This window comes from Oncorhynchus kisutch, linkage group LG2, assembly GCF_002021735.2.
Source record: "Oncorhynchus kisutch isolate 150728-3 linkage group LG2, Okis_V2, whole genome shotgun sequence".
NCBI classification, from domain to species: Eukaryota; Metazoa; Chordata; class Actinopteri; order Salmoniformes; family Salmonidae; genus Oncorhynchus; species Oncorhynchus kisutch.
In genome coordinates, this window is record NC_034175.2 from 60,138,770 (window position 1) to 60,152,659 (window position 13,890).

Genomic DNA, 13,890 nt, shown 5'->3' on the forward strand with positions numbered 1-13,890 from the left:
TGTTAGTTAGATTACTTGTTCGTTATTACTGCACTGTCAGAACTAGAAGCACAAGCATTTCGCTACACTCGCATTAACATCTGCTAACCATGTGTATGTGACAAATAAAAATTTGATTTGATTTGAAATGTATTACAAATAAAAACTGGAAATAACACATTTACATAATATTCAGACCCTTTACTCAGTACCTTGTTGAAGCACCTTTGGCAGCGATTACAGCCTTGAGTCCTCTTGGGTATGACGCTACAAGCTTGGCACACCTGTATTTTGGGAGTTTGTCCCATTGTTTTCTGCTGATCCTCTTAAGCTCTGGATGGGGAGCGTCGCTGCACAGCTATTTTCAGGTCTCTCCAAAGATGTTCGATCGTGTTCAAGTCCGGGCTCAGGCTGGGCCAATCAAGGACATTCAAAGACTTTTCCCGAAGCCACTCCTGCATTGTGTTGGCTGTGTGCTTAGGGTTTTTGTCCCATTGGAAGGTGAACCTTCACCCCAGTCTGAGGTTCTGAGCGCTCTGGAGCAGGTTTTCATCAAGGAGCTCTCTGTACTTTGCTCCGTTCATCTTTCCCTCAATCCTGACTAGTCTCCTAGTCCCTGCCACTGAAAAAGATCCCCACAACATGATGCTGCAAACACCATGCTTCACCGTAGGGATGGTGCCAGGTTTCCTCCAGACGTGATGCTTGGCATTCAGGCCAAAGAGTTCAATCTTGGTTTCATCAGACCAGAGAATCTTGTTTCTCATGGTCTGAGTCCTTTAGGTGCCTTTTTGCAAACTCCAAGCGGGCTGTCATGTGCCTTTTACTGAGGAGTGGCTTCCGTCTGGCCACTCTACAATAAAGGCCTGATTGGTGAAGTGCTGCAGAGATGTCCTGGAAGGTTCTCCAATCTCCACAGAGGAACTCTAGAGCTCTGTCAGAGTGACCATCGGGTTCTTGGTCACCTCCCTGACCAAGGCCCTTCTCCCCCGATTGCTCAGTTTGGTTGGGCGGCCAGCTCTAAGAATGATGGAGGCCACTTGGTTCTTGGGGACCTTCAATGCTGCAGGAATTTTTTGGTACCCTTCCCCAGATCTGTGCCTCGACACAATCCTGTCTTGGAGCTCTAAATCAAATCAACTTTTATTGGTCACATACACATGGGTAGCAGATGTTAATATATGTGTAGCAAAATGCTTGTGCTTCTAGTTCCAACAACATGTAATCTAACAATTCCACAACTACCTAATACACACATATCTGAGGAATTGAATAAGAATATATACATATAAATATATGGATGAGCAATGACCGAGCGGCATAGGCAAGATGTAATAGATAATATAAAATACAGTATATACATATGAGTTGAGTAATGCAGGATATGTAAACATTATTAAAGTGGCCTTATTAAAGTGATTAGTGATCCATTTATTAAAGTGGCCAATGATTTCAAGTCTGTATGTAGGCAGCAGCCTCTCTGTGTTAGTGATGGCTATTTAACAGTTGGATGGCCTTGAGATTTAAAAATAGCTTCTGTCTCTCGTTCCCAGCTTTGATGAACCTGTGCTGACCTCGCCTTCTGGATGGTAGCAGGGTGAACTGGCACTGGCACGACTGGTTGTTTTCTTTGATGATCTTTTTGGCTTTCCTGTGACATCGGGTGCTGTAGGTGTCCTGAAGGGCAGGTAGTTTGCCCCCAGTGATGCATTGTGCAGACCGCACCACCTTTTGGGCGGTGCAGTTGTAATACCAGGTGGTGATGCAGCACAAAGGATGCTCTCAATTGTGTAGCTGTAAAAGTTTGTGAGGGTTTTAGGTGACCATACAATTCCTTCGACCTCATGGCTTGGTTTTTGCTCTGACATGCACTATCAACTGTGGGAACGTATTGTCGTAGCTGAATCAGAATTAGTTAGCTAACATAGATAAGATGTTTTATTTACTTTCATATGCTTATGTGAGATACTTGTCATTAGAATGTCTCTTTTTGGACTATACTGTCTGGAGTTGCATTTTTCCTTTCTTCTCTAGGAAAAAGTCACTTGGGGCCCAGAGAGGGGAGAGGTCAGGCTTGTCTTTTACATGTCTGGTAATATGCAGAATATCAGAAAGGCAGAGGTCAGAATGGAACTTCATCTTCATATGTGAATGTATCTGTTAAACCATGTGAAGGGATGATTAAGGGGGAAGTAATTATCTCTTGGCTCCACAATGTCTGTGTACAAGTCACTCCCCTCAGTGAGCTTGTCCAGGGGTGGGGTGTATTTGAGATGGGAGAATCGAAAGTTGACAATTGATATATGCCATTGGATGAGGTAATGTTTTTGTACTATGAGGTACCAAGAATGAGATTAGAACCTCATCTTGGAGGTCAAACTGAACTATAATTTATGGCTAATGCTATCTGGCTATGGGATACTCCTCTCTCAAGTAAAAGGCCCTTTGTGAAGTTCCTGAGATCTGTGGTTCGTCATGTGAGTTGAGAGGGGTGTATCTTGGCTATAAAAGATACTATAATTATTTTGTAAGCACTCAGAATTCATTTATAGACACTGAATTGATCTGAGAGTCAAAGGGCTATGGTGAAGCTCATATAATTAAAGACAAAGTTGAAATATAACTCTGACTTGTGTGTGGTTTGTAAACTCTCCTCATTTAGTAATACAGGAAATGACCATGACATTATACAGACAGGTGTGCGCCTTTCCAAGTCACATAATCAATTGAATTTACCATAGGTAGACACCAATCAAGTTGTAGAAACATCTCAAAGATGATCAATGGAAACAGGACGCAACTGAGCTCAGTTTCATGTCTCATAGCAAAGGGTCTGACTACTTATGTATATAAAGGTATTTCTATTTTTGTTTAAAAAAAATCTATATTACCAAACATTTCTATAAACCTGTTTTCACTTTCTCATTTTAGGGTATTGTGTGTAGATTGATGAGGGAATAAAAAAAAAAATCAATTTTAGAATAAGGCTGTAAAGTAACAAAATGTGGAAAAAGGGAAGGGGTCTGAATACTTTATGAATGCACGGTACATGTAAAAGAAAAATTGAAATAAGAAAAATTCAGAAAAATCTATAGCCTAGTAGTTGTGTAGCGAAACAGAATGTAAGCTTGCGAGATCAGGATGGTTAGTACGAGGCAAAAAAAAATCTACACCTGAAACAAAAAAAACCTGCAGTTGCAAAATCTCACTGGGGTCAACTACTGTATGTATGATGTGAAGAGTGAAATAGGGTTGTTTGCTTGGGACAAGTCTATTTACCCATTCAGATCACTGTAACCTTGGCAGAGTCCCATTCTCGACAGACCTGTCCTGTTCCTCTACACACACGACCCCCTGCTCCACTCCAGGGTGTGTGCAGATGAAGCAGCCTAGAGGAGCAGGACATGGACAACACAAATATTTCAAATAAACCTATGACATTTTGTGGAGAATCTGTTGGACTGATGTGGGCAAATAACCAGCGATAGAAATCAATGTCCAAATATTTTCACATGCTTTTTTATTACCCACATCCGACGACTCCTTCTTCAGGAGCACATCAGTCCAACAGATCCTTCGAACATAATGGAAATGCTTTCCAGGAACAAGGTGAATAGTTGATTTACTAATGTGTTTTGCTATGCTGTATTATTGCCAGTCCTTTCTGGCCATTTGTAAATGCAGTCAGGCTCTGCTCTCTGTCTATCCATCCTGGCCTGTCAGCCTGTCACTAAAACTGATGAGACTGATGTGGGGTGGATGAGAGCAGGAGAGTCCGCCATCCCGATCTGGACAGAGGCTGAACAAAATCATTGTAGGAAACATTACTGAACTGCTAAAATCACTAATCTGAATAGAAACGAACATCTACATTGGGACTCTCTGCACTGACATTGTATGACTCAAATAGTATAATCACTTGTCTTCCATCGACACCAGTTGTCATGACATCGGTCATGTCATGATTACTTAATCTAGGCTTTGAACAACAGGGGTGGTTGAGTGTAGTGGCGCCAAGCAGACATCCGTCAGAAAGCGGGAGGAAGAGAGGGGGCAGTGTGACATGCCGTGGTTTTGTAGGCAGAGGCTGCATGCCAGGGCTGTGAAATACCTGTTCCCTGTAACTGTAGGTCTTCCTACTAACATAACGTGGAGAGCAGGGCAAAAAGACTGGGGCAAAAAGGTCCCAGAACTCAACATCATCAGACAATACACTAAACGTGTAGAGATGATGTGTGCAGGAGTTCTCTTATAAAGAATTGAACTGTGGAACTCTAATTCCCTGGCAGCATCACGAGACAGAACACAAGTGTGCTCATCTTTTGGGACTGGAATTATAACACCAACCAGTGATCTCTGCCGAGCATCAGATCAAGGTTTTGGTGTTGAACATCTGAAATAGGATGACTCTGTGAAATCAATGAAACGTTATTGTTAAGCCTTAGCTGTTGAATTGATGTTTTGTTAACCAAGGCTGCCCCCTCAGGACAGGAGCTGAAAGAGAAGACGACTTCACCTTCTATAAAGACGTACAGTAAAAGAGGTGCTGAACACCACAAGCTATAACACCTGCATGTAAAGCTCATTAGTTACAGGAACAGAATGTACAACAGGTAACAAACATCACCAATACACCGTTTTAGTTATTCTGTTCACTTTTCATAACATCTTTATTGAATTTGTGTCTCATTTAAACATATTTACATGTCTTTATTTGTTCAGTAAAAATACAAATACAGAACACCTTTTTCCCTTCAAAATCAACATCCTCACGGCAACTGACAGCGCCAAAGGCCTGGGCTTCCTCCCCAGACAGAAAGCAGTAATGTCAGAGAGTAAGGTGGGGGCAGGGGGGCGAACAGTGATACATATACTTCATAACGTTCTACACCAGTAGGCTGCTGCTACTGCCTCCACCACGAGACGGAGACACTGAGCTGGGGACAGGGGGAGGGATAGCTGGGGAGAAAGAGACGAATGGAAAATTCTAGGGATATGAAGGAGTAGAAAGGGTGTGACAGAGTAAAAAGGAATGGTGAGATGGTGGGACAGGTGGTACTCAGTTAACACATGAGAAATGAGTGACAGAAACCAACCAATTAGCTAAACAGAGACACACATTGTATGGCTTTATTGATTGGCAAGGTGAGTGGTTCTGTAATCAGCCAATCATCATCGTGTCTCTGCTAAAGGGACAGCAGGGTGGCTCTGCTAGAGGGACAGCAGGGTGGCTCTGCTAGAGGGACAGCAGGGTGGCTCTGCTAGAGGGACAGCAGGGTGGCTCTGCTAGAGGGACAGCAGGGTGGCTCTGCTAGAGGGACAGCAGGGTGGCTCTGCTAGAGGGACAACAGGGTGGCTCTGCTAGAGGGACAGCAGGGTGGCTCTGCTAGAGGGACAGCAGGGTGGCTCTGCTAGAGGGACAACAGGGTGGCTCTGCTAGAGGGACAGCAGGGTGGCTCTGCTAGAGGGACAACAGGGTGGTTCTGCTAGAGGGACAGCAGGGTGGCTCTGCTAGAGGGACAACAGGGTGGCTCTGCTAGAGGGACAACAGGGTGGTTCTGCTAGAGGGACAACAGGGTGGTTCTGCTAGAGGGACAGCAGGGTGGCTCTGCTAGAGGGACAACAGGGTGGCTCTGCTAGAGGGACAACAGGTTGGCTCTGCTAGAGGGACAACAGGGTGGCTCTGCTAGAGGGACAACAGGGTGGCTCTGCTAGAGGGACAACAGGTTGGCTCTGCTAGAGGGACAACAGGGTGGCTCTGCTAGAGGGACAACAGGGTGGCTCTGCTAGAGGGACAACAGGGTGGCTCTGCTAGAGGGACAACAGGGTGGCTTATAGAAAAGGAACTAGTGTATGAATAACTTTTTGTAAAAAATGATAATGAAAAAGCACAGTATTGGTGAAAGGCATCACATAGTAACAGTTGATAAGGCTTTAAATAAAATGTATAGGTCCAACAAAAATGTTTTTTATTTCAGGGTACCCTTCTATTTCCTAGTGTTACCTTCAGCCCCCTAAACCATTTCCCCTCCACACACCAATCACAGATTCATCACTGAACACAGCAGACTTCCTTGCGTGCCATCTGCTGTTGCAGAAACCACATTCACACAAAACACAATAGATCCATTTAGAACACACAAGTCCATAGAGAATGAATGGCATAACATTCAACATACACTCATTGCACAGGTGACTGAGGCCAAGTCCTAATTTGTGAATGGTGATTAGGATAAGAAGAAGAAACAGTTTGGGTAGAATCCTAACAACTCCAGGCCCAACCCATCAGTGGCAGTGCAACACTCTGGGTCCATGTCAAAGACACAGGGATTATAAATGGAGGGCTGTGTGTCTTCAGCTCCGACAGTGGTGTAACTCTTTTCCCTTTTAGTAATACAAACAACAAAGTGCATAACAATTTATCTATAGGGGCTATTTAATCAGCAGACAGAAAACACTACCAAAACAAGCCTTGTCCCAATCTGCCTGTGGAGTGGTAGTGATTTATGGAAAAGACAGGAACGGAAGGTTACCAGGCTAGAAAGGCGTGATTGGAGAAGTGAAGAATGACAAGAAAAAGAAGATGGAGGGAGTTGGAATGGTGTGGTAAGACGAGGTAGAGATGCAGCATCGGTTGAATAGCAGCAACAACATGAGGCCAGGCTAAGCTACGTCACCTGCTAATCATAAGAGATGGAAGGAGAGGGCGATACAGAGGGAGAGAGAGAGTGTGTGACAGAAAGAGACAAAAGAGCAGAAAGTATATAGAAACGGCAGAATGTAGCATAGAGAATGCTATTGAAAATAGTTCCTTATCCCCGGTCCACTTTTCAAAGGTTCCAGAAGGGTAAGGCATGAAGCCGTTTCTCCCATCCACAAAGTGACACTGATACAGTTCCAGGTCCAAGTTCAGAGTAAGACAGTGAACAGGAAATGGCAGAAGGACTAGGACGGTCGCAGTCTGTCGTGTCCCCGCCAATCAGCATCCAGGACACAAAATGACAAAAGAAAACAAACCCCATAGATCCCATAGTCTTCGGTTTGACTGTCAGTCTGTCAGTCTGTCTGAAACATACACATCCCTTCAGAGGAAGGTCCATCTGTCTGTTTGTTCTGACACTGTCTTGCTCCTGTGTGCGTCCATTAAGAGACAGTTTAGCCAAAACAAATCAAGCTTCCTGATTGTGGCTCTGTGTTTCAACAAAAAAGTAACAACGAATAGGAGGACTTCCCAGCCAATCACAAAAGTTGAACGCACCCTCCATCCTGACGATAAGCAGAGAGAGCTATAGAAAGAGTACGAGCCAGAGAATGAAAGGAGAGTGAGCGAAAAAGGCTATTGTTTCAGTGACCTCCACTCTGCAGTGGTCTGAGCGCTCTCCTTCTGCAGTCTGTAGCAGTGAGAGGGAGAGATGGAGGCAGGCAGGGCCGCTGGTCTCTACCGCTGGGCCTGGCTCCCTGGGAGGGTGAGGTTGGCCAGGTGCAGTACCGGCAGGGGGTGGGCCTCCGTGTTGAACACCCAGCTCTCCAAAGGCATCAGGTCATCACTGGAGAACAACAGGTACAGATACCTGGAGAAGAGAGAAGGAGGGAAAGAGAAGGGAGAGCAGAAAATATTCAGCTGCTATATTCTGTTCATCACTGCTGTAGTAGTATTTGTGAACAAAAACAAGCAGAGCGACCAGCAGGGGGGAGCAGAGCACACAGTTCCAGTGCATTCTGGGGGCTGCCAGGACATCCCCATCTCATACCAACTGGATGTGAATGAACAGAACACAGAGGAGCAGTAAAGGAGCAGCAAATGGAGGAAGACTTACTTGAGCGTCTCGGCCAGGAAGAAGCTCTGCTGGACATCGTCGTAGGTTGGGTTGGACGAGTAGACGTCCTTGACCCCAGAGAACCCACCGCTGACCCTGCAGTACTTATCAATGGCCTGGAGGGGGAGACCGAGAGCAGCACTTAATTACCACACATTTACATCGCATTCACTTACATCGCAGTCAGGAGATGGGTAGACTCTTATCCCATTAAAACACTGTGTTTAAGGGTTGGAGGAGACATTCTATCCATCACCACTTTAGTCTAAACTGGGTATGTGATGAATAACATTTGATTTCAAATCGTTTGTTTTAATTGAGATTTTAAGGGAATGCCTCCGTCTGTGACCTCCGTCAACGCGCTAGAGCTGTGACTTTACAATGCACAGAGTATTTATTTTCTGAAGTGTCCAGACAGAGTTAATCAGTTGTCTTTTTAAAAATCTCTGTCCCTCTGCACCGCTTCAGGTGTAATTCAAGGGAGGGTAAATATGGTGGATCTGACACAGTAAGATGACTTTGTGTCTCTGCCTCTGTATCGGTACTTGTCTTGTTCTCTCTTAATGCCCCTCTATTAGTCAGTAGCAGTCAGCAGAATCTCTCTGAAGGAGATGAACTATTTTCAATGTTTCATGGACCACCGCATCAGATGTGTGTGTGCGCGCGTTTGTCCTTCTGAACACACACACACACACACACACCTAAACTGCCTCTGTACTTCAGGCCTGGGCACAACCACATATGCACATCACAACTACCCAGCCACACGCACACCTGAACTAGAATCCAGTCCTAATACCATCTGGGTTAACAAAGTGTATGAGTCTGTTTCTCTTCTACCTGGAGGAGAAGGGTGTGTGTGTACAGCTGCTCTCTACTGGGCTCATTTCACAGGGCCATGCACTACAACAGCTGGGCCAACAAACCTCAACACACATGACTCGCACACGCTTAGACGAAGTAGGATGAAGTTGCCCCTAGACAATGATCTTAGATGTTCTCACTAATGGTCAAGCTTAGGACTTAGGAAGGTAAGCTGCCTACTACACAGAGCCTCAGGTAAAATAGTAGTGTGTGTGACATCAAACAGGAGCTGATGTGATGGTGTAGGAGCACTAGAGACAGGTAGGGAGATCAAACTGTATAGAACTGTCAGGTGATTTTCACAAGGGGAGAAAAAACGAGACGGGGCAGAAAGAGGTAGAGAGAGAGGGAAGCGGGGAGGGGTAAGAGAGGGGAGAGGAAAGAGCATGTAAGATAGCAGAAAAGAGGACATTAGAGAGCGTAAGAGGGGAGGAGAGGAGAGAGAAAGAGAGGAAAGGAGAGAGTATAAGAGGGGAGAGAGTAAGAGGGGAGGAAAGGAAAGTAGAGAGAAAGAGGGGAAGAGAGGAAAGGAGAGAGAAAGAGAGGAAAGGATAGGGCGTAAGAGGGGAGGAGAGGAAAGGAGAGAGAAAGAGGAAAGAATAGGGCGTAAGAGGGGAGGAGAGGAAAGGATAGGGCGTAAGAGGGGAGGAGAGGAGAGGGGAAGAGAGGAAAGGAGAAGAAAGGAGAGAGAGCATAAGAGGAGAGGAAAGGAGAGCGTAAGAGGAGACGAAAGGAGAGCGTAAGAGGAGAGGAAAGGAGAGCGCGAGAGGAAAGGAGAGCGCAAGAGGAAAGGAGAGCGCGAGAGGAAAGGAGAGCGCGTAAGAGGTAAGGAAAGGAGAGCACATAAGAGGAAAGGAAACGCATAAGAGGAAAGGAAAGCGCATAAGAGAGTGGAGGAGAAGGAGTGAGCGTAAGAGAGAAGAGAGGAGAGCGTGAGAGGAAAAGAGCGTAAGAGAAAAGAGGAGAGCATAAGAGAGAGGAGAGAGCGGAAGAGGAGAGAAAAGGAGAGAATAAGAGAGAGGAGAGGAGAGGGCGTAAGAGGAAAAGAGAGAGCATAAGAGGAAAAGAGCATAAGAGGAAAAGAGAGAGCATGAGAGGAGGAGAGCGTAAGAGAGGAGGAGAGTGTAAGAGAGAGGAGAGAAAAGGAGAGTGTAGGAGCGGAGGAGGAAAGGAGAGCGTAAGAGGGGAGGAGAGGAAGGAGAGAGCGTAAGAGGGGAGGAGAGGAAAGGAGAGAGCGTAAGAGGGGAGGAGAGGAAAGGAGAGAGCGTAAAGAGGGGAGGAGAGGAAAGGAGAGAGCGTAAGAGGGGGGAAAGGAAAGTAGAGAGAAAGAGGGGAAGAGAGGACAGGAGAGAGAAAGAGGGGAAGAGAGGAAAGGAGAGCGTAAGAGGGGGGAAAGGAAAGTAGAGAGAAAGAGGGGAAGAGAGGAAAGGAGAGAGAAAGAGAGGAAAGGATAGGGCGTAAGAGGGGAGGAGAGGAAAGGAGAGAGCGTAAGAGGGGAGGAGAGGAAAGGAGAGCGTAAGAGGGGGGAAAGGAAAGTAGAGAGAAAGAGGGGAGAGAGGACAGGAGAGAGAAAGAGGGGAAGAGAGGAAAGGAGAGCGTAAGAGGGGGGAAAGGAAAGTAGAGAGAAAGAGGGGAAGAGAGGAAAGGAGAGAGAAAGAGAGGAAAGGATAGGGCGTAAGAGGGGAGATAGGAAAGGAGAGAGAAAGAGGAAAGGATAGGGCGTAAGAGGGGAGGAGAGGAAAGGAGAGCGTAAGAGGGGAGGAGAGGAAAGGATAGGGCGTAAGAGGGGAGGAGAGGAAAGGATAGGGCGTAAGAGGGGAGGAGAGGAAAGGATAGGGCGTAAGAGGGGAGGAGAGGAAAGGATAGGGCGTAAGAGGGGAGGAGAGGAAAGGAGAGCGTAATAGGGGGAAAGGAAAGTAGAGAGAAAGAGGGGAAGAGAGTAGGAGGAGAAGAAAGGAGAGAGAGCGTAAGAGGAGAGGAAAGGAGAGAGAGCGTAAGAGGAGAGGAAAGGAGAGAGCATAAGAGGAGAGGAAAGGAGAGGGCGTAAGAGGAGAGGAAAGGAGAGCGTAAGAGGAAAGGAGAGCGTAAGAGGAGAGGAAAGGAGAGCGCGAGAGGAAAGGAAAGGAGAGCGCGTAAGAGGTAAGGAAAGGAGAGCGCATAAGAGGAAAGGAAAGCGCATAAGAGAGTGGAGGAGAAAGGAGAGAGCGTAAGAGAGAAGAGAGGAGAGCGTGAGAGGAAAAGAGCGTAAGAGAAAAGAGGAGAGCATAAGAGAGAGGAGAGAGCGGAAGAGGAGAGAAAAGGAGAGAGTAAGAGAGAGGAGAGGAGAGGGCGTAAGAGGAAAAGAGAGAGCATAAGAGGAAAAGAGAGAGCATGAGAGGAGGAGAGCGTAAGAGAGGAGGAGAGCGTAAGAGAGAGGAGAGAGCAGAAGAGGAGAGAAAAGGAGAGAGCGTAAGAGGGGAGGAGAGAAAAGGAGAGAGCGTAGGAGGGGAGGAGAGAAAAGGAGAGAGCGTAAGAGGGGAGGAGAGGAAAGGAGAGAGCATAAGAGGGGAGGAGAGGAAAGGAGAGAGCGTAAGAGGGGAGGAGAGGAAAGGAGAGAGCGTAAGAGGGGAGGAGAGGAAAGGAGAGAGCGTAAGAGGGGAGGAGAGGACAGGAGAGAGAAAGAGGGGGAGAGGAAAAGAGAGAGCAAGAGAGGAGAAGGGGAGAGCGTAAAAGAGAGGAGAGCATAAGAGAGAGGAAAGGAGAGCGCGTAAGAGAGAGGAAAGGAGAAAGCGTAAGAGAGGAGGAAAGGAGAGAGCATAATAGGAAAGGAGAGCATAAGAGAAAGGTAAGGAGAGAGCGTAAGAGAGGAGGAGGAAAGGAGAGCATAAGAGAGGAAAGGAGAGAGCATAAGAGAGGAGGAGGAAAGGAGAGAGCATAAGAGGAAAGGAGAGCATAAGAGAGGAAAGGAGAGAGCATAAGAGAGGAGGAGGAAAGGAGAGAGCATAAGAGAGGAGGAGGAGAGTGTAAGAGGAAAGGAGAGCATAAGAGAGGAAAGGAGAGTGTAAGAGAGAGGAGGAGAGGAAATGAGAGAGAAAGAGGGGGAGAGGACAAGAGAGAGCAAGAGAGGAGAAGAGGAGAGAGCATAAGAGAGGAAAGGAGAGCGCGTAAGAGAGGAAATGAGAGCGCGTAAGGGAGGAGAAAAGGAGAGAGCGTAAGAGGAAAGTAGAGAGCGTAAGAGAGGAGGAGGAAAGGAGAGAGCGTAAGAGAGGAGGAGGAAAGGAGAGAGCATAAGAGAGGAAAGGAGAGCATACGAGAGGAGGAGGAAAGGAGAGAGCATACGAGAGGAGGAGGAAAGGAGAGAGCATAAGAGGAAAGGAGAGAGGAGGAGAGGAAAGGAGAGAGCGCAAGAGAGGAGAGGAAAGGAGAGAGCACAAGAGGAAAAGAGCGCATAAGAGGAGAGGAAAGGAGAGTGCGTAAGAGAGAGGAGGAGAAGAAAGGAGAGAGAGTAAGAGGGGAGAGGAAGGGAGAGAGCAAGAGAGGGGATGAGAGGAAAGGAGAGAGAGTGTCAGAGAGAGGAAAGGAGAGAGAGTAAGAGAGGAAAGGAGAGAGAGAGTAAGAGAGGAAAGGAGAGAGTGTAAGAGAGGAGAGTGTAAGAGAGAGGAGACGATGAAAGGAGAAACAGTAAAAGGAGAGAGAGTAAGCGGAGAGGAAAGGAGAGATTAAGAGGAGGAGAGGAAAGGAGAGAGTAAGAGAGGGATGAGAGAAAAGGAAAGATTAAGAGGAGAGGAAATGAGGAAAGGCGTAAGAGAGAGGAAAGGAGGAGAGGAAAGGAGAGAGCGTAAGAGAGCAAGAGAGGAAAGGAGAGAGCGTAAGAGGAAAGGAGAGAGCATAAGAGGAAAGGAGAGGGCGTAAGAGGAAAGGAGAGAGCGTAAGAGGAAAGGAGGGAGCGTAAGAGGAAAGGAGAGAGCGTAAGAGGAAAGGAGAGAGCGTAAGAGAGAGGAGAGGAGGAAAGGAGAGAGCGTAAGAGAGAGGAGAGGAGGAAAGGAGAGAGCGTAAGAGAGAGGAGAGGAGGAAAGGAGAGACAGTAAAAGGAAAGGAAAGAGCGTAGGAGGAAATGAGAGCGTAAGAGAGGAGAGAAAAGGAGATTAAGAGGAGAGAGAGCATAAGAGGAGGAGGAGAGGAATGGCGAGAGGAGAGGAGAGGAAAGGAGAGAGCATAGGAGAGAGGAGGAGAGGAAAGAAGGAGAGAGCGTAAGAGAGGAAAGAAGAAGAGAGCGTAAGAAGAAAGAAGGAGAGAGCGTAAGAGGAAAGAAGGAGAGAGCGTAAGAGGAAAGAAGGAGAGAGCGTAAGAGGAAAGGAGAGAGCGTAAGAGGAAAGGAGAGAGCATAAGAGGAAAGGAGAGAGCATAAGAGGAAAGGAGAGAACATAAGAGGAAAGGAGAGAACATAAGAGGAAAGGAGAGAGCGTAAGAGAGAGGAGAGTAGGAAAGGAGAGAGCGTAAGAGAGAGGAGAGTAGGAAAGGAGAGACAGTAAAAGGAAAGGAAAGAGCGTAGGAGGAAATGAGAGGAAATGAGAGAGCGTAAGAGAAAAGGAGAGAGCATAAGAGGAAAGGAGAGAGCGTAAGAGAGAGGAGAGTAGGAAAGGAGAGACAGTAAAAGGAAAGGAAAGAGAGTAGGAGGAAATGAGAGCGTAAGAGAAAAGGAGATTAAGAGGAGAGAGATCATAAGAGGAGGAGGAGAGGAACGGAGAGAGGATGGGAAAGGAGAGAGCATAAGAGAGGAGGATAGGAGAGAGCAAGAGGAGAGGAAAGGAGAGAGCAAGAGGAGAGGAAAGGAGAGAGAAAGAGGAGATGAAAGGAGAGAGCGTAAGAGCAGAGCAAAGGAGAGAGCATAAGAGCAGAGCAAAGGAGAGAGCGTAAGAGCAAAGGAGAGAGCGTAAGAGCAGAGCAAAGGAGAGAGCGTAAGAGCAAAGGAGAGAGCGTAAGAGCAAAGTAGAGAGGAGAGAAGGAAAGGAGAGAGCGTAAGAGAGAGGAGAGTAGGAAAGGAGAGACAGTAAAAGGAAAGAGCGTAGGAGGAAATGAGAGGAAATGAGAGAGCGTAAGAGAAAAGGAGATTAAGAGGAGAGAGATCATAAGAGGAGGAGGAGAGGAACGGAGAGAGGAGAGGAAAGGAGAGAGCATAAGAGAGAGGAGGATAGGAGAGAGCAAGAGGAGAGGAAAGGAGAGAGAAAGAGATGAAAGGAGAGAGTAGGAA

The 13,890-nt window shown here is 46.7% G+C and overlaps 1 protein-coding gene across 5 annotated transcripts in view; it reads right to left on the reverse strand.

The window, feature by feature from the left end:
* Positions 1-4,616: 4,616 nt before the first annotated feature.
* The window catches only part of LOC109869372 (mannosyl-oligosaccharide 1,2-alpha-mannosidase IB), a 146,119-nt gene continuing 136,845 nt past the window's right edge, over positions 4,617-13,890 (reverse strand). For all 5 annotated transcript variants that reach the window (XM_020459463.2, XM_031799179.1, XM_020459500.2 and 2 more), the window contains 2 exons: positions 7,797-7,912; positions 4,617-7,550 (listed from right to left, as the gene is read on the reverse strand). In XM_020459463.2, the coding sequence (XP_020315052.1) occupies positions 7,418-7,550; positions 7,797-7,912 (249 nt within the window). In that variant the 3' untranslated portion in view covers positions 4,617-7,417. The remainder of the gene's footprint in view (positions 7,551-7,796; positions 7,913-13,890) is intronic.